This window comes from Budorcas taxicolor, chromosome 4 (assembly GCF_023091745.1).
Source record: "Budorcas taxicolor isolate Tak-1 chromosome 4, Takin1.1, whole genome shotgun sequence".
In the NCBI taxonomy this organism is placed as follows: domain Eukaryota; kingdom Metazoa; phylum Chordata; class Mammalia; order Artiodactyla; family Bovidae; genus Budorcas; species Budorcas taxicolor.
Window position 1 is genome coordinate 30,381,141 of NC_068913.1, and position 21,065 is coordinate 30,402,205.

At 41.0% G+C, this 21,065-nt stretch overlaps 1 protein-coding gene across 1 annotated transcript; it reads right to left on the bottom strand.

Moving 5' to 3' along the window:
* Window positions 1–473: 473 nt before the first annotated feature.
* On the bottom strand, window positions 474–12,134 carry POLR1F (RNA polymerase I subunit F). The gene is made up of 4 exons (XM_052638829.1): window positions 11,886–12,134; window positions 6,261–6,402; window positions 3,796–4,004; window positions 474–2,350 (listed from the first exon to the last, which is right to left on the bottom strand). Exons 1-4 carry the CDS (start codon window positions 12,125–12,127, stop codon window positions 1,939–1,941), a joined length of 1,005 nt encoding a protein of 334 aa, XP_052494789.1. The 5' UTR covers window positions 12,128–12,134; the 3' UTR covers window positions 474–1,938.
* Between the last annotated feature and the right edge of the window lie 8,931 nt (window positions 12,135–21,065).

The following is a 21,065-nucleotide window of genomic DNA, read 5'->3' on the forward strand; positions in this document are numbered from 1 at the left end:
CAAATTCCAAGACAGAAAAGGAAAAACCTAGATTAGTGTAGCATGTAAGAAATGTTTTGAAGGATATGTGGATGATACCATAATCAGAGGTTTCCGTATCAGGTAAAATCTGTCACTGTTAGAGGCAAAAGCAAATGACTGGTTCTGCTCCTATCATTGTGAAAAACCATGGATAAATTTAGTTCCAAGTTCAGCATACTTTTTTCTTAAAAAATGTAAAAATAATATGTGAGAATTTATTTTGGTAAGCCAGGATGTATTTTGCTATGAATAGCATTAATTTAACAGCTTGCTTGGCCATTACCATCAGGAATTTAGAATTGTTTCACTAAACGTTAACTTTTAATATTAAGTCAGACATCATTATAAATCTTTTTCAAATCATCCTTCAAACCAGTGCTCTACAAAACAAAGATAATACAGGCCTCAGATACAATTTTTAAATTAAAAAGGAAAAACAAAACCCAAAAAAGCCAATTGAATATTTTATTTACTCCATCTATACCAAAATATTATAGTCTCACCAATATACAAAACAGAGGTATTCTGCACTCTTTCTTTGTACACCCCCACAGTCTGCTGTGTGTTTTATACTGGCACCTCATCTCAAACCTCATCTCAGTTTGGACTGGCTTCACTGTGAGGACTAAATATCCACATGAGCTTACTGGTAAGGAAGGACACCGGCGCACCCCCTCCCACCGTCTGGCACATGTGTTTGCAGACAAGCGCCATGGGCGACTCTCCCACTCCATCTTCTGTTGGCGCAGGCAGTAAACAGTAAGGGCCGTACTGCGTCTGGCACGAGATAAATGGCAACTGAAAGGGGCCGCCATGCGTCACAGCAGTGGGAAAAGAGAACCTTCTTTCCTTTTAGAGCTTTCCAGAATGAGTCATTCTCTTACTTGAGTTGCATGTGCGCGTCTGCTCCTCCTGTGACACTCCACGAGGGAAGGAGCCACTCCTGCCTTGTGTGCCATCATACCCCCGACCTTAGGGGAACGACGGCCTACTGCGTGTAACACGAGGACACTGGATTTTGCTGAATGAATGGACACAACCTTGCACTGAGCATCAGGCCGAACTCGCCTGTCAGTTCCTTCTTCAGTGTTTTCCAATAGTGAAGACATATTCCACACTTTCTCAGTGAAAGCAGTGTGTAACTGTTCTCCTAATAGTTTCTAGGAGCTTAACTCAGTTATGAAAAATAGGGAAATTCCCCACTAGTCAGAATCACCTTTATCCTGTCTTCATCAGACTCTTCCGCCAACACACAACAAGAGCAGAATGGTTGAGACAGGGAGAAAAGAGAACGCCACACATGCACAGAGAAGGAAAGAACAGTCAGCACTGTTTCCCAACTCATGATCCACAGGGAGGGCTACGGTTCAGAGAGGGCAGTTTCTAAAGAGCTCTGAAAACTGCAGAAATACCTCTGACACACCATCCCAAGGTAAACAACAAAACTACTGCAGTAGCCACGATTAAAGCAAACAAACAAAAAACCTAAAACTGGTAAATGACTTAAATTTTAAACAAAGCCTAAAGACATGGCATGTAACATTATGACTAAATTCAAAACTTGTAACAACCATCCCCCCAAGCTCAAAACTCATTCTTTATGATATACACGCTATCACTGCATTACACAAGTCCTTTTGTTAGTCTCAGGACTGTAGAAACCATTTTACTTAGAATGTATCCACTGGAGGCATGAGAGAATGAAGGCAGTTCTTACCTTTCTATTCTGCATACAAGTGGCACTTTAATAACACTGGTGTTTTCCAAATCAATTTTAGTACCAAAAACTCAACTAATCAAAATGTTCCCGTTATGCAAAATACTGCAATACAAAACATTTCTTAATTTAAACTTTCGGCATCTACTGTGTATAAATCTTTAACAAACCAAATCATATTTAAAACGCACAAAAGAAAATTACTTCTCCCTTTTCTTTTTAGGTGCACGTTCCACAAGTGGCGTAGACTCAGCCTCCTCGCGCTTTCTTTTCTTTCTCTTCTTCGTGTGGTCACTCTGATAACCACTGGAGTCACTGCCTTGGTAGACAGGCTCTTGGTCCTGATCTTCCTGGTGCTGCTGCTGCTTCTTCTTCTTCTTCTTCTTCGGCTCTTCCTCCCAGAGGCCATTCACACTGTTACTAACGTGCAGGTCTGTCTCGTCCTTCATGGCAGCGTCTGCAAGTCCTGCTGGCTCTGTGCTACCGCCCTGCACTTCACATGGCTCTAGGTCTTTCTTCTTTTTCTTTTTCTTCTTTGGAGGTTTTTCGACAGGCTCATCCACGCCAGTTTCTGGTGCTTCTTCAGGAACTGCAGAGCACTTGGTTTGTAAACTGTAAGAATTTAAAAAATTCATAGAGCATCAAGCAAAAATAAAAGAACTAAGTAAGATCAAGAATATTCCAACATGGTAAGGTCTTTCTAAATTATGACAGCAGTACAAAATAACATGACTGTCATAGAACATTGGTAGTCTTAGAAAGGATAAATTTTTTGTTTCCCGAGTATTTTTCCCAGACTGTTTCACACATAAAAATGACATAAAAAGTTTTGTCAAAACAGGGTTTCTGAATTTTAATATGGTTCAGAAAATGCTGAACCCTAAACATCACCACCCAGCCTTTTTAGCCAAACCAGTAACATCTGATAGGGAGAAAACATACTTCTGGTATTTATCAAAATGTTGGAGTTCCCCATCTACTATCCCAATCCTTGTTCCATTGTTTTTCTTAAACTACACTGAAGCAGTATTAGATTCCCAGGTGGCGCTAGTTGTAAAGAATCTGCCTGCCAATGCGGGAGACTGGAAGAGACATAGGTTTGACCCTGGGTCGGGAAGCTCCCCTGGAGGAGGGCATGGCAACCCACTCCAGGATTCTTGCCTGGAGAACCCCATGGACAGAGGAGTTTCGTGGGCCACAGTCTGTGGGGTTGCAAAGAGTCGACATGACTGAGTGAGCACGCACGAAGCAGTATTATGCTACAAAGCTCTGAGTATTTTATATAAGTAAATAAATATCAGTGAAGTAGGTCTCTATAGAACTGCTGTCCCTTGAATTAGCAACAGCCACATAGAACTATTTAAATTTAAGTAACTTCAATAAGGTAACGTTAAAAACCCACTTCCTCAGTGACATACTAGTCACACATTCAATTCCTCAAGAGTGAGGCTACTATACTGCAGGCATACAGCACACTTCTGTCATTACAGAAAGTTCTGTTGGTCAGCTGCTCTAAAGCTTTAGTCCACATTCTCACTTCTTAGCAACTTTTTCTAGATTCTGCCTTGATAACAGAGGAAGTATGACCCCTCAACGAGGCCCTGCCATAAAACCAGGGTCAGGATCAGAGTATTTCCTAAAAGAACTCCAAACAAGAAAAATACAGAAATTAAATGATCTACCTGGTATAATGACAATAATCAAATAATTTTTGTTTTCAACTGTGTAAAAACAAAACACTAATAGTTATGTTACTATAATTAAGCTTCTAGTAGTCTCAAGTTCAAGGATTAACATTTTTTTTTAAAAAAGATTAAGAACATGACAATACTTTGAAAAACTGAATCATTACAATGTAGACCACTTGGATGCAAAGCTTTAGAATATTCAATGCACTGTCATAACACTTAAGATTCGTATTTACATTGACTCTGTGGTTTGGAAGTACAAATAGTCTAATAAATTAACTTTTAAAAGAGGGACTTATGTTTCCTAAATTCAGAATTAAGTAGAAATGATTAAGTATCAAAATGGTAATAATGTGCTTAGGAACTGACCTAGTGATACTTAGTTTTCCCCGAATGCAGAATACTCCAGCAGCATCTGAGTCTAAACGAAATACTTCAAATTCTAGTTCATCACCCACGTTTATCTGCAGCGTCTGCCACTGGTCAGCTGGCATCTGCTCGGGTTTAGGGATGGAGGCATTGAAGCACCTATGGACCAAGCAGCCAATGTGGCTCGAGGACACTTTATTAACTGTTCCCTGAGAAGAGGGAAAAAATGAGTATTACAGCAAGAAGAGCGCCAGGAAGATGAAATGAACCTTATAATCTTTAAACTGATCCTCAGAGAAAATACCAAAATAATGGTATGATGTGATATCAAAAAAGCTGATCTTCATTTAAAGCTTACCACATGTCACACTAAAATATCAATTTAGGAACACGAGAATTTTTTAGAAACCTCACCTTGAGCATGGCTATTTTAACTAAAGCTTAACGTTATTAGAAGCTTTAAAAGTAAAATAACAATACATTCTATATGATTTTAAGGTTAAAATTTCCAAGTTTCCTATTCCCTTAAGAATCAACAAATATAAACTAGATGAATGAAAACCTGAAGCTTTTTTAAAAATCACCTTTTGAATTACAGAACTGTAAATAACATATATATACACACAATGTGGTTTAGTCTCATCAGCACCTCCTTCCACATGTGACAGAGTAAAACCTGTCTGTCATCATAAGGAGTCTGGAGTTCAGAATGGTACCTTCCAGGTGGTCCATACAAACTGGTACATCTATACAAGGGAATATTATTCTGCAACAAAAATAAGCTATCAAGGAAAAGACATGGAAGAACCTTAAACATATAGTGCCAAGTGAAAGAAACCAATCTGGAAAAGTTACATACGCTATGATTCCACTATATGCTATTCTGGAAAAGGCAAAACTATGGAGACAATAAAAAAAAAAAAAAAGTAGTTGCCATGGTTTCCAGGGGAGAGAGGGAGCAATGAATAGGCAGACCACACAAGATTTTTAGAGCAGTGACCAATTATTCCACAGGAATACTATAATGTTGGATACATGTCATTCTACCTTTGTCAAAACCCACAGAAGGTACAATAGAAACAGGGAACTCTACTATAAACCATGGACTGTACTTAATGTATCAATACTGGCTCAACAATTAAAATGCACCACATCTTATCAATAAGAGAAACATTATGTGTGGTTTTTTGGGGGTGGGTAGAGATGTATATGAGAACACTATACTTTCCATTCAATTTTTCTCTAAAACTGCTGTAAAAGACAAAGTTTATCAATTAAATACTCAATGAGGAAATGAAAACCTATCAACATTTTAGAATCGTATAGAATATCTTCACAACCAAGAGGGAGCCAAGCTTCTTTTGTGGGATCTAGAAAGCAGTAAGTATGAGAGTATAATATGATAAATTAGAGAAAAGTACCAATTCAAGATAGCAGCAATGCCTCTGAAATGAAAAGACCAGTAACCTGAAACAGTGTTGCACATACATGGACATACAGATGCCAAAAGGCCCACGAAGACGCTCAACATGGCTGATTCCTAGAAAAATGCACAGACGCCAATGCGACTGTCACTGCACAGATACCAGAAGAGCCTCACCAACAAGTCCACAAACAATAAATGCCGGAGAGGACATGGAGGAAAGGGGGCCCTCCTCCACTGTCGCTGGGAATATAAACTGGTGCAACCACTATGGAGAACAGGAGGGAGGTTCCTTAAAAAATTAAAAACAGAGTCCCATATGATCCAGCAATTCCACTCCTGGGCATATATCTAGAAAGACAAAACTCTACTTGAAAAAGAGACATGCTTCCAATGTTTACAGTAGCACAGTCACCAAGACATGGAAGCAACTGAAGTGCCCATCCACAGACGAATGGATAAGGATGTGTTATACATGCTGAATACACTCAGCCATGAAATGCCATTGACAGCCACATGCCTGGACCTAGAGATGATCATCCTAAGTGAAGTTAGGTGAGACAGAGAAGAGCAGAGAAACTCATGATATCACTTATATGTGGAATTTAAAAACACGACACAAATAAACTTATTTATAGAACAGAAATAGATTCACAAAGGACAAACTTATGGTTACCAAAGGGGAAGGGGAGAGGGGATAAATTAGGAGGTTAGGATTAACAGAATAACAACAGGGATCTACTGTGTGGCACAGGAACTATACTCAGTATCTTCTAATAATCTATAACAGAAAAGAATTTGAAATACATATATACACACACGTACCTAAACTGAATCACTTTCCACTTGAAACAGAACAATGCAAACCAGCTATATTTCAATAAAAATTAAAAGCCTAAACTGAAAAGTTTTCTTTAAAAATGATTCTTAGTTACCTGAAATAACAATCCTTGCAAAATCCCAAAGTGTACAGCCTCTTAAATTTTTCCAAATTACATAATTTAATAATTGTACAAAGAACAATAAGAAAAAAGATACATACCATAAGTTTTTGCCCTGGTTCAGGGCAGAAAATAACAAAATCTGCTTCAATGTTAAGATGAATGTGTCCTTGATCATCATAAATATCTCCTAATTCACCCACTACTTTGATGTTATCATAAGCAATGGGTACACCTAAAAGGCTATTTAAAAAAAAGGAAAGGAAAATGTTATTTATTTACCTTTTTAAACTAGGCCATTATACAGATTCCAAGTCCAGAAAGTATACATCTCCTAATATAATCACACCCATGGTGAAAATATATACATATACAATAATATATGATTAGCCTGTAACAACTTTAGTGGTTCAATTTCACCCAAGGGTTCCAAAATAATGGCTAACTTAAAAATAATTATTCAAAGTAAAAACCCAGAAACAAAATGTCCATTATACAAGAGCAATAAGTTGATCCTTCTTCCCTATTTGCTATCCATTTGAATTCTAGTTATGCTAGAATGGGAGGTAAAAAATGAGACTTAGTAAGAAAAATGTTGTTATGTGACTATTACTGAACCAGGGCAACTTTGGTATTACCCACCATTACTGAATATCTGTGCTAGAGGGCATGCAGCAGGAGTGTTAGGATTCAAATCAAAGCCCTGAACTGTTAAAGCCAATAACTTGATGGAGAAAAATCCCCGAACTGCAACTGTTGCTAGTGTAAAGTGAAGTCCTGTCCGACTCTTTGCGACCCTATGGACTGGAGCCTACCAGGCTCCTCTGTCCATGGGATTTTCCAGGCAAGAGTACTGGAGTGGATTGTCATTTCCTTCTCCAGGGGATCTTCCCGACCCAGGGATCGAACCCAGGTCTCCCGCATTGTAGACAGACGCTTTACCGTCTAAGCCGAGGAAGTAAGAAATAACAATTAGATTAGCTTTCGAGAACTGACTCTGACACTGTAACCCGGAGCTTGACAGTCAGGATTGGGGGCACTACTATTTCCAAAGACAGGGAGGCCTGCTGTGCTGCAGTCCACGGGCTCGCAGGGAGTCTGACACGACTGCGGGACTGGACAACGACTATTTCCAAATGCCATTTCCAAGTTATTTAAAAATTATAACTAGTTAAGGAGGCTGAGCTGGTGGCTTCACTGCCACAGCCATTACCTGTTTCAGCAAGCTTCCCTGGCTCCCCAGGCAAGGCTGAAGCCACGCTGCCTCTACTCCTACAGGACTCTGAGGAAAGCGTGCACACTAAATCACTTCAGTCATGTCGGACTCTGCGGCCCCATGGACAGTAGCCTCCCAGGCCTACAACAGTCTGTCCCTGGGATTCTCCAGGCAAGAATACCGGAGGGGGTTGCCATACACTCCTCCAGGGCATCTGTCCTGACCCAGGGGTCACACCTGCATCTCTGTCTACTGCACTGGCAGGTGGGTTCTTTACCACTAGCGCCACATGGGAACCCTGAGAAAGCTTATCGCTGTTCTTATTTATCTTTGCTGATATGTTTGGATTCTAGAGAGGACTCTTAGGTCTTTGAGAGCAGAAAACATTTTTGGTGAACTCAAACTTCTAGAATGGTTCACACAGAATAAAAGAAAGACTTTATACCTAGGAGCAGTTGTTTTAAAACAGCCAGGAGTCACTAGAATGCAACTTAATTACCCAATTAGGAAATCCATGCTGCTGCTGCTGCTGCTGCTAAGTCGCTTCAGTCGTGTCTGACTCTGTGCGACCCCATAGATGGCAGCCCACCAGGCTCCTCTGTCCCTGAGATTCTCCAGGCAAGAACACTGGAGTGGGTTGCCATTTCCTTCTCCAATGCATGAAAGTGAAAAGTGAAAGTGAAGTCACTCAGTCGTGTCCGACTCTCAGCGACCCCATGGACTGCAGCCTACCAGGCTCCTCCGTCCATGGGATTTCCCAGGCAAGAGTACTGGAGTGGGGTGCCATCGCCTTCTCTGAGGAAATCCGTAAACACTGAAATTTAGTCCAGAAAGGCTTTCTTTGAATTACTAATTTCTGCATGTAGCTTTCCTAAACAGGAACTATACATCACTAAGACAATATTAGAGGCCCAGAAAACAGAGAGCAAGGAGGGGTTAAAAATAACTGCCATATCAGACAAAAAACAAAAACAAGACTTTGTTTCCCCAAATCAGTTTCCAGTGGGGGAATACTGCTGTCCCATTGGTGGCATTTGGGAGTTTGTGGGATAAATCATAGTTGTCACACCTGTGAAGGCCAGGGATGGGAGACATTCTGCCATATAAAAACAGCCCTACACAATGAAAAACTGTCCCTGGGTCTGCATGATTTAAATGAGTGGAGAAGCCTCATTTTATAAATATTTATAAATAATTGATTATAGTACCTAACTTAATGTGTATATGTATGAACATAAAATGATCTTTGCATGGTTTCAATGTCAATTAAAATTTTCAGGAATATAACTAATATATAAATTCAAGAGTAGATTGTTTTGTGTGGCACTTTACTGAGAATTGCACATGATTTCAGAGGAGCATTTTACCACCATAGACACTGTATGTGATGTGAGTTGTCAGCTTAAAACCCCTGCATCACTCTACATTTGCAACTAATACTTTCACATGGATTCAAGGTATTGCTTCAGGAGGCATCTAATTACTTTATTCCTTCTGAGTAGCCATGCTTGAGCGTTATCACACTGAAATACATTTTATTGTATTCGAGTTCTAAATGAAATTTTTTTTTTTCCCAATTGTGTTGGTAGATCATATTGGGTTGACCAGAAGGTCCATTTGGGTTTTTCTGTAATATTTTACATACAGAAAAACCCAAATGAATCTCGTGGCCAATCCAATATTATCTTTAAGTTTAATCTCAGTACAGTAAAGCATGTTTCAAGAGAGTGAATGGAGTTCGGCAGGGTTCAGAACTGCTACCTACGGCTTGTGTGAATTTTGGGCAGCAACTCATTGCATAAAATATAGTAAAAATTATCAGAGAGACAGATGCCTCAACATTACATCTTTTCCTCTTTTGCTTTTCTGAAACCATCCTAAGTGTGTTTCCAGGCAGAGTGGTAGCCTCACGTGAGATATTGAGAGAGCAATCATACCAAGTTTAAGGGATCAGCAGATTGCACGCACACTTAAGACTTTTATATATTATACATGAGAATAAAGGGCCTCTGTACTGAAGATGGAGAAGGAAATGGCAACCCACTCCAGTATTCTTGCCTGGAGAATCCCATGGACAGAGGATCCTGGCAGGCTACAGTCCATGGGGTCACAAGAGTCGGACACAACTTAGCAACTAAACTACCACCTATACTGAAAAAGTTGAGTCAACACTGACTCTTCATGGAAACTGGTAGTTCATTTGTTCTTTGAGACATTTTGAATTAATAAACTGGAACTACTGGGAGGGAACATATTTGCCATTTTCAAATAACTCAAGAGCTGTCATTAATGACCTCTTAAAGATAGAAATTTTAATGTGATTTTTAGAAACTACTTTCTCTAAGCAGATTTTTCAAAACTGAAATGCGATCATCTTTTAAAAAACTGTCACTGGGGAAAAGAAGGTGGACAATCTGTCAAATAGGGCTGCTGCTGAGATGACTAATGTAAGAGCCATTCTCAACTCTTTCCTTTCCTCATTTCTTAAACTGAGAAGCAGGTCCTCTCTGATGGTACAGGATGGCCCCAAAGTCTGGAAACAAACTATATATGATAAATGGTTGATCAGTATTACAATTATTGACATGTTCAAATGTTTTGTCCCTCATTATGAATCTATGGTACCCCTTTGGCATAGGATAAACTGGAGTTTTCAGCACACCCCAAAAATAATGGGGTAAGGTGGGGAGTTCAGATTTGTTCAGAGTGCAATTGAGGCCACAGGGCCACACTATCCCAATTCTGTTACAGAAATTATCATTATCCAATCAGCTCTTCATCTTTCTGGGGGTAATGGCTCCTATTCCCCTAGCCTGTCAAGTGGAACCATTAACTGGTTACAGATCAAAGATTTGTTTATGTTTCCAGATTTTATGACTACTTTCCATATCCTTAAATCTCCCAAATGCAAACTCTCATCAATTTTCTCTACACTTTGTAATAGTCTCTTAATTATAAACATGTTCTCCATGCTTACTGCCTCACCCTCCTTAAACCACCACCAAACTCTATCAAGTGGTTTCTTAAACTACAAATCTGATTATATCCCAGAGATACCACTGTCTCAAGAGTATGTCTAGTGTTTTCTGAATTGGAGGCTACCTAGAGGTAGCGACTGAGCGACTTCCCTTTCACTTTTCACTTTCATGCATTGGAGAAGGAGATGGCAACCCATTCTGGTGTTCCTGCCTGGAGAATCCCAAGGACGGTGGAGCCTGGTGGGCTTCGGTCTCTGGGGTCGCACAGAGTCGGAAAAGACTGAGGCAACTTAGCAGCAGAGGATGAAGCGGTAACCCAGTTTCCGGCTTAAGCAAACAGAAAAACAAGCAAAAAACCCAAAACACCTGGCAAAGGCAGGAAAGAAAGAGCAAAATACATCCTCTGAATTATCCTCCACCCCATCTCTGATCCACTCGACCCCTAACTGCCCAGCTTTTCAGCTGTACCCAATGTTTTTCTCCTGACATATAAACTTTAGTTATAAAGTGCTCACAATTATCTGGTCAAAGTATTCTATTTCACAACCAGTATCCATTTGTTTATGCCACTCTTTTTGCCCAGAATGCTACTATCTCAGAAGTACCCTCCTCCTATCAAGTTGTTCTCAAAGGTCCTAAGATCCAATTCACCACTCTTGACTATAACTTAGATTTGTCAGATTTTAACATTTCATTGGATTTATCTGGACTACATCTCTTTTACTAGCGCTTATAGCTCCTGAAATAAGGGTCTTGTTTGTTTCTTTGGTTTTATTCCCCAATTCTCTAGTATTCAAAATAGACCCACAAGTGAAAGTGTGTGCAGGTGCTTGGAGGAAGCTGTAAATTCTAAATCCTTAATCTGTGTAGGGTTCAGGATCCCTTGAGAAACTGCCCAAGTCATTTCCCAATATCTTACTTTAAATGTACTAGGTTTTTTTTTCAACTTCAAAAGCATCAGGCTTTCCTATTCTTAAAAAGGAAACACGGTTAATAGTATTTCTTCATCCCTGATCAGGTCCAAGAGAAAAAAAACCATGGGAAAGAACCAGGGTCAAAACAAAACCAACCTTCGTGGTTTATAAATAATTAAACGAAGTATTAACGCTTCGCGTATAATTTTCTATATAGTGAGAATGTTTTTAACTACTGCATTCCAAACTTTCATCTTAAAATGAGAAAACATAGAACTAGCCGGTCTCCAGACCCCTGGTCTATTTTTATCTTTACCTGTCTTGCAGCGAGCTTCTTTACCCACTCCGCTGACACAATTCCTGTCACCGTAACGTTTTCTTTCCTGTCTACGAAACGGACTCGGCACAGATCTTGACCAGGGAGGCACAAGTCTCCCGAGGTGGACTGCGACTCCAGAAAGCCCCGCGGCTAAACTCGCGGTAGCTGGTGCGACCTCGTTCTGTTGCCACTAAACGTCCCCCTGCTGCCCCGTCCCGTGCCCCAAAGGAGCGACAGGCAACGTTAAGATTATTAACGTTATGTCCGCTCTGGGAACAAAAAATGTAAGAGACCAGTACCTCTCGGAATAGCGCAGGAGCTCTGCATTGAGCTGTTCTCGAATACCGGTGCGTTTCTTGTTAAGATAGCGCGGCGATAAGGCGATGTGTCTTCGGTGCGGCCCCGCCACCAGGCAGGAGTAGCGGCTATTCACGAGCGCACAAGCAGCCGCGTAGGTAGGCAATTCTAGGCAAGGCAAGACGCCGGCCGGCCCTTCCGGGGCCGCCTTCGGCCGCGGAGCCACTGAGCAACCCTCAGCCATGCGGCTAGCTAGGTTTCCCACGGCGCGCACTAATGACGCAGTCAATAACCGCCTATCCGGACGCCGCCTTTTACGTCATCCACCAGCTACCACGCCCCTAGGAAGTTTCCTCTCCCGGGGCTGCAGTATTCAGTTCTTACCAGCAGGGAGCAACCGTTCCCCCACAACTTGAACCACCGTGAAGCTAGGAACCTGTGGTTAAGGATTGAGCCTTCTTTAACCATCACCTCATCTCCTCAGGGAGCACAGCCTATGTTTTAGCTAACGCCCTCAATAGATTTAGAATGTAGATTTAATAAGGGCTCACACTGATCATATCCAGTAGTGAGGTGGTTTGGTAGATTTACAAGGTTAGACTGTGCAATTATAAATTTAAAAATATTTATGGAATGTATTTCCTGCAGAGAATCCAATCCTAAAAACCAATCCAGATGTCTCAAATGCAACCCTTCTGAAAACGAACCCTCCGTCTCTCTCCAGATCAGTTTCTCTCCTCATTCTGTAATCACTAATTCGGGAAATAATACATACCCCTCTTTCCAAAGGGCTCTGTCCAGCTGTCATCCTTGGGGCCTCTCTGGTACCTTCAAACATCACACAAGCCCAAACACCTGTGGGACCCAAAGCTGAAACGTCCCTCTGTTCGGACATTTCTCTCAGTCCGTGCTTCCAAAACTACAGAGTTGCGTGCGGAAGCTTAGTTTCATGGCCAAGAAGTGCAACCAGATCTCTGAAACACGAATATGACCATGACTTGCCTTGTTTAAAGCCCCACACAGGCGCCTCATTTTCCAGCGGATAACCCAAACTCCTTAATCTGGCTATTAAATTACCAAGCCATTTTATGATTTGCACCCAGCATTTTCATTACCCACTCCTCACTTTACACACTCAGCTAGCCACACCCATGTTCAGTGACCCACTTTCAACCCACCTCTGCCCCTTCCCACACCTCTCTCATCCTTTCCCCTCCTCCCCCTCTTCCTCTCCTGCTCTTCAGTTCTGACGCTGCTCCTTCCATCTGGGAATAGGGTAGCTTCTCTCACTGGGGAAATTTCAGCTTAGATTTTACATTCATTTCCCCTGCATAGTTTGATGTGTTGCTAACCACATGGACTGTAGCCCTTCAGGCTCCTCTGTCCATGGGATTTCCCAGGCAAGAATACTGGAGTGGGGTGCCATTCCCTTCTCCAGGGAATCTTCCCAACTTTCGAACCAGGGATCCAACTGGAGTCGCCAGCATTGGCAGGAGATTCCTTCACCACTGAGCCACCAGGGAAACAGCAACACCCCACCCCACTCCACCCCCGCCCCCCTGCATAGTTTGCTACCACAGTTCTCTTCCCCACCTAAAGATAAGGTAGCTCTACATCTTTGTAAATTACCACCTTCAAGCTCTTGTTTTATGTTAATTTTATGTTAATTGCCTGGCCTTCTTCCCATGCCTTCCATAGACCCCAGCTCACTAAGATTGGGACCCTGATAGTCTAGTTCACCACTGCAGCCCCCTTATGACTCAAAAAAAAAAAAAAAAAAAAAAAAGGAAAGAAAATTCATACTTTATGGCAAGACAAGAAAAATTTAAACATAAGAATTTTCTCTGCTGGTTTGGGCTCCCTCCCTCCCCTTTAGTGTGTATTGCGCATGCCCAGTAACCAGACCTCCTTAAGAGATAACCTTCCACTGTAATCCTGTAAGGGGCCACGATGACTCCTTACTCACTTTGAAAGTGCGTATCTGGACTGTATAAACTGTCAGTGCATCATTTGATGTATAACCCTTTGTCTCAAAAACGTATAGTATATAATTGTGCTTTGCCCTCAACAGGGAGACCACTCCTCATGTTGTGGGATCCAGAGTCGCAAAACACAATGGAGTACAGCTTATTACGCCAGTGAGTCCAAGGGGAATCAGTTCCCAACAAGGACCCTGATGTTTCTGATGGGCCCAGCTTTATACACCCCCCACCCTGCCCACGTGACTGGTTACTTGTTAGCAACCTCTTTGTTGTATATGACTGAGTTTTACAAGTAGGTGCTAGGAGAACACACAATTAAGGTTAAAGAGGGAGGAACAATGACTATACATCAAAGGGGGATGTCTCCATGGTGAATCTAACGAGGGGCAGCCTGACCTCAACTACAATCTCCGTTTGCCATCTGTAGGGAAGGAAGTCTCGAGGAGACCTGGTTTTCACTAGCAACAGTTTCCTCACTCCTGGGCAGGGTTCAGGCCCAGCTCACATCCTGTCTGTAAGATGCATGACAGGCTTCAAGATGGAGTCTCTCCTGCTTTCCTCACACTGGCCCCAACACTCAGAGCTTTCTGAAAGGTGTCTCCCAGGTTTATAAACCTCAAATTGGCCTGAAAAAAAATTTCCATTTCTTCCTTAGATTGACTATTAATTTCTTGTCTACACCATGCATGAATGAATGTATAAATGCATAAACAAATGAATAAAATAACAGGTAATGAAGAGCTTACAGACTAAGTGATGAAACATGCATCTAATACATGTTTATGCCTAGATCCTAAGTGCCAAGAGAAATGTATATCAGTTAGTGATATAACACCCTCCCATGTGCCCTAGGTACTGTGAAAATGTCTAATCTCTCGATACCTGTTTTCCACTTGTAAAATCAGTATACTATAGACATTATATAAGGTTTAAATAAGGTAAATAAAAAGCATTTTCTTTAGTACTTTTTAACTGACTCCAAATTTAGCATGAGATGAGAATGGGATAAAACTGCTCCCAAAGCCTAATGGTAAATATGTTACATTTGCAAATGATTACCTTGCCTTTACCTTGATTTTGTTGCAAAGCCCTGTAGCCTCCCTGCATTAGACTCTGTAGTCCAGTATTCTCCACCTGGCAGAACCTTAAAATCCCCTGATGCCTAGGGGGCATTCCAGAGCAATTTGGTCAAAACCTCTCTTGGAAGTGAAGATGTATCTAGATTGTCTGCTGCTGCTGCTAAGTCACTTCAGTCGTGTCCGACTCTGTGCAACCCCATAGATGGCAGCCCACTAGGCTCCGCCGGCCCTGGGATTCTCCAGGCAAGAACACTGGAGTGGGTTGCCATTTCCTTCTCCATCTGCAGATGATAAAACATGAATAAAAACAATTTTTCCAAACACAATTTACTGAAACAACAATAACAACAACCAAAAAACCCCCCAAAAAACAAACAAAAATAAAACCAGTTGGACATCAGAACAATTAAGTCAAAACAAAACTTACCTGAAATCAACTACTCCGGTAATGATTTTACACAAATGTAAAATATGAAGTAATTTTGTAACTCTTTGGATGTTTAAAGGCAATTTTCTTGTTTGACTTTGAAAATTTTTTTAGTTTTTAGTCTCTTAACTCTGCTTTGACTGTTTATCCACATGTGTCATGATTTCAAGGGATAAAAGCATGTAAATGTTGACCACCATGGAGTGACTTTCCCAAATTAACCTGTTCTACCCACCACCCCAGGAAAGAAAAAAAACAAGTACCATGAGATCCCTCCTGTCGTTGAAGATTTTGGTTATTACACTTCAGTTCAGTCGCTCAGTCCTGTCCGACTCTTTGCGACCCCATGAATCGCAGCACGCCAGGCCTCCCTGTCCATCACCAACCCCCGGAGTTCACTAAGACTCACGTCCATTGAGTCGGTGATGCCATCCAGCCATCTCAACCTCTGTCGTCCCCTTTCCCTCCTGCCTCCAATCCCTCCCAGCATCAGAGTCTTTTCCAATGAGTCAATTCTTCGCATGAGGTGGCCAAAGTTTTGTACTGTAAAGGTACAGAAAGTTGTACGGATTAAAGGAGATAATGACAGTGCCGTACTAAGCACAAAAAGTGTTTATACTAAGTGATTCTTGAGTCCTTGACTGACGCTTCAGTTTAATATGTTTGATTCAGTTTCATTAAGATTGTAAAGTTGAACATGGGAGCAGAAGCTTATATTTTTGAATGAATAGCAATGCAAAGCCCAGCACTAAAGGGGAACTAAAAACTGGAAAATGCCTTGGCTCCACTGCTAGGAATATATACATATATATATAGGTGTTAGCACGATTAATTTCAGCTCCTCTTCAATATACTGCCATTGTAACCAATCTAATTACGTAAACATTTGATTCAAGGTTAGCAATTAAAGATTTAAATATATCCTCATAAAATAAAAAAATCTATTGATAAAATTCACTCTAGATATGAACTATGTATACTGAGATGACAAATTTATAATTTCACTTTGTTAATAGGAAAAATTAAAATAGTTTCAGTATAGACTAGCTATTTGAAATAAATGTGTTCAACTTGGTAAACAGTTTTATTTTAGTTGTTAAATAAGTTGTGAAATACATTACTTAGGGAAAATACATGCATAAAGTCACATATAAAATTTACCTAATGGTTTTTGGAAAGGAAGATACAAAACCCCCAAATCTGAACACAGTGTATACCAACCATGCAGACTACTTGTAATTCACAAATGTGTCAGCAGATGGCAATCATGAGCTTTAAGTTTATAAAGTTTTGCTTTAGCCCAAAGTACTGTCAGTTCAGTTCAGTCGCTCAGTCGTGTCCGACTCTTTGCGACTCCGTGAATCGCAGCACGCCAGGCCTCCCTGTTCATCACCATCTCCCGGAGTTCACTCAGACTCACGTCCATCGAGTCCGTGATGCCATCCAGCCATCTCATCCTCCGTCGTCCCCTTCTCCTCCTGCCCCCAATCCCTCCCAGCATCAGAGTCTTTTCCAATGAGGCAACTCTTCACATGAGGTGGCCAAAGTACTGGAGTTTCAGCTTCAGCATCAGTCCTTCCCATGAATATTCAGGACTGATTTCCTTTAGGATGGACTGGTTGGATCTCCTTGCAGTCCAAGGGACTTTCAAGAGTCTTCTCCAACACCACAGTTCAAAAGCATCAATTCTTCGGCACTCAGCCTTCTTCACAGTCCAACTCTCACATCCATACATGACCACAGGAAAAACCATAGCCTTGACTAGACGGACCTTAGTTGGCAAAGTAATGTCTCTGCTTTTGAATGTGCTATCTAGGTTGGTCATAACTTTTCTTCCAAGGGGTAAGCGTCTTTTAATTTCATGGCTGCAGTCACCATCTGCAGTGATTCTGGAGCCCCAAAAAATAAAGTCTGACACTGTTTCCACTGTTTCCCCATCTATTTCCCATGAAGTGATGGGACTGGATGCCATGATCTTCGTTTTCTGAATGTTGAGCTTTAAGTCAACTTTTCCCTCTCCTCTTTCACTTTCATCAAGAGGCTTCTGAGTTCCTCTTCACTTTCTGCCATAAGGGTGGTGTCATTTGCATATCTGAGGTTATTGATATTTCTCCCGGCAATCTTGATTCCAGCTTGTGTTTCTTCCAGTCCAGTGTTTCTCATGATGTACTCTGCATAGAAGTTAAATAAACAGGGTGACAGTATACAGCCTTGACGTACTCCTTTTCCTATTTGGAACCAGTCTGTTGTTCCCTGTCCAGTTCTAACTGTTGCTTCCTGACCTGCATACAGATTTCTTAAGAGGCAGGTCAGGTGGTCTGGTATTCCCATCTCTTTAAGAATTTTCCACAGTTTATTGTGATCCACACAGTCAAAGGCTTTGGCATAGTCAATAAAGCAGGAATAGATGTTTTTCAGGAACTCTCTTGCTTTTTCCATGATCCAGCGGATGTTGGCAATTTGATCTCTGGTTCCTCTGCCTTTTCTAAAACCAGCTTGAACATCCGGAAGTCCACGGTTCACGTATTGCTGAAGCCTGGCTTGGAGAATTTTGAGCATTACTTTACTAGCATGTGAGATGAGTGCCATTGTGCGGTAGTTTGAGCATTCTTTGGCATTGCCTTTCTTTGGGATTGGAATGAAAACTGACCTTTTCCAGTCCTGTGGCCACTACTGAGTTTTCCAAATTCGCTGGCATATTGAGTGCAGCACTTTCACAGCATCATCTTTCAGGATTTGAAAGAGCTCAATTGGAATTCCATCACCTCCACTAGCTTTGTTCATAGTGATGCTTTCTAAGCCCCACTTGACTTCACATTCCAAGATGTCTGGTTCTAGATTAGTGATCATATCATCATGACTATCTGGGTCGTGAATATCTTTTTTGTACAGTTTTTCCGTGTATTCTTGCCACCTCTTCTTAATATCTTCTGCTTCTGTTAGGTCCAGACCATTTCTGTCCTTTATCGAGCCCATCTTTGCATGAAATGTTCCCTTGGTATCTCTAATTTTCTGGAAGAGATCTCTAGTCTTTCCCAATCTGTGGTTTTCCTCTATTTCTTTGCATTGATCGCTGAAGAAGGCTTTCTTATCTCTTCTTGCTATTCTTTGGAACTCTGCATTTAGATGCCTATATCTTTCCTTTTTTCCTTTGCTTTTCTCCTCTCTTCTCTTCACAGCTATTTGTAAGGCCTCCCCAGACAGCCATTTTGCTTTTTTGCATTTCTTTTCCATGGGGATGATCTTGATCCCTGTCTCCTGCACAATGTCATGAACTTCATTCCATAGTTCATCAGGCACTCTAAGGAGATACCCCTCATCCAAGGTAAGGAGCAGCAGCTGTGCTTTGCTGGAGCAGCTGTGAAGAGATACCCCCACGTCCAAGGTAAGAGAAACCCAAGTAAGATGGTAGGTGTTACAAGACACACTGAAACCATACACACAGAAAACTAGTCAATCTAATCACACTAGAACCACAGCCTTGTCTAACTCAATGAAACCAAGCCATGCCTGCGGGGCAACCCAAGACGGGCAGGTCATGGTGGAGAGGTCTGACAGAACATGGTCCACTGGAGAAGGGAATGGCAAGCCACTTTAGTATTCTTGCCTTGAGAACCCCATGAACAGTATGAAAAGGCAATATGATAGGATACCAAAAGAGGAACTCCCCAGGTCATTAGGTGCCCAATATGCTACTGGAGATCAGAGGAGAAATAACTCCAGAAAGAACGAAGGGATGGAGCCAAAGCAAAAACAATACCCAGTTGCGGATGTGACTGGTGATAGAAGCAAGATCTGATGCTGTAAAGAGCAATATTGCATAGGAACCTGGAATGTCAGGTCCATGAATCAAGGCAAATGGGAAGTGGTCAAACAAGAGATGGCAAGCGTGAATGTTGACATTCTAGGAATCAGTGAACTAAAATGGACTGGAACGGGTGCATTTAACTCAGATGACCATTATAGCTACTACTGCGGGCAGGAATCCCTCAGAAGAAATGGAGTAGCCATCATGGTCAACAAAAGAGTCCGAAATGCAGTACTTGGATGCAGTCTCAAAAACGACAGAATGATCTCTGTTCGTCTCCAAGGCAAACCATTCAGTATCACAGTTATACAAGTCTATGCCCCAACCAGTAATGCTGAAGAAGCTGAAGTTGAACGGTTCTATGAAGACCTACAAGACCTCTTAGAACTAACACCCAAAAAAGATGTCCTTTTTCATTATAGGGGGCTGGAATGCAAAAGTAGGAAGTCAAGAAACACCTGGAGTAACAGGCAAATTTGGCCTTGGAATGTGGAATGAAGCAGGGCAAAGACTAATAGAGTTTTGCCAAGAAAAGGCACTGGTCATAGCAAACACCCTCTTCCAACAACACAAGAGAAGACTCTACACATGGACATCACCAGATGGTCAACACCGAAATCAGATTGATTATATTCTATGCAGCCGAAGTTGGAGAAGCTCTATACAGTCAACAAAAACAAGACCAGGAGCTTACTGTGGCTCAGATCATGAACTCCTTATTACCAAATTCAGACTCAAATTGAAGAAAGTAGGGAAAACCTCTAGACCATTCAGGTATGACCTAAATCAAAGTACTGTAGGAATGGCAAAAAACCAAGGCAACTATTTATTGACAGCTGGTATTTACGTGTAATCCTTCAATAAAGGATGTAAGGTCAAGTTTTGACTCTGAAAGTGCTTCCTACTGGCTTCTTAGATTGTTGAACTAACAAATGTACACTGTGCTTGCAGTGAAGAAAAAGAAATAAAGCACATTTCATTACTTTTTATTGAATATAATAGATTTTATATGTTGCAAGCTATAGCTATTACTGGAATACATAGAAATGCAATGACTCAAATACATCTGCCTAAAAGGTAAGACCTGACTGTTTTAATGAGGTTACATTTTATTGGTGGCCCTCAAAGTCTGGTCCCTGGCCCAGCAACAGCTCCATCCCCTGAGAGGTAAATGTGCAGGTTCTTAGGCCACACCCAGGCCTAAGTAAAATCACAATTCTGGGATGAAGCCCAGGTGATCAAATACCTGCTGGAGTATGAGAACCAAAGCCTCTAAAGCAGCTTGAAATACAGAAGAGAGGCTCTGAATTTATGACTTCTGTTCAGGTGTAACTGATGTAAATAAAGTAATAATCAACCATGTAGTTGATTATTTCCTTCTTATTATTTAGTGCTCAAACACAGTTCTTTCAAATAAAGAACATAACTCAGAAGGTTAGAAGCCATGACTTAATTTCCAAGCACTTCTTACACCAAAAGAATTGCGGTTTATGTTCCCCTTTGCCTTATACTGAAAGGGATAACATTATGGTACATTTTGCATTACACCCTAATGAAACAAATACAAACTAAGTCAAGACAGGATTATTTCCCAGGAGTAGAGAACAATCTTCATGAAGGAAAATAATTTTCTACAAAACATGTATTATTCTTATTTGCATCAATACATGTGTATGTTCTATTTTCTCTAAGGCAAAGCCAAATTTTCCTGCAATTTTGTCCCTGAGATAAGAGTCATTTTAAATTAACAACAAATATACCCAGGCCCAATTTTTTTTTAAAAAGAGAAGATATACAAAATTTTTTATCGATGTGATAATTTTATCCTAAACACTACTATCACTGCTATGTTTCAATTCTCTTACTATTTGAATTATTAATTCAAA

Bases quoted from the DNA above. Each gene is read 5' to 3' on its own strand.
- POLR1F (XM_052638829.1), bottom strand. From the start codon at position 12,127: ATGGCTGAGGGTTGCTCAGTGGCTCCGCGGCCGAAGGCGGCCCCGGAA. The intron at 4,005-6,260 runs GTATGTATCTTT...CCCTCTTCTCAG, and splicing joins AACCAGGGCAAAAACTTATG to GGAACAGTTAATAAAGTGTC. The intron at 2,351-3,795 runs GTCAGTTCCTAA...AAATTCTTACAG, and splicing joins GGAAAACTAAGTATCACTAG to TTTACAAACCAAGTGCTCTG.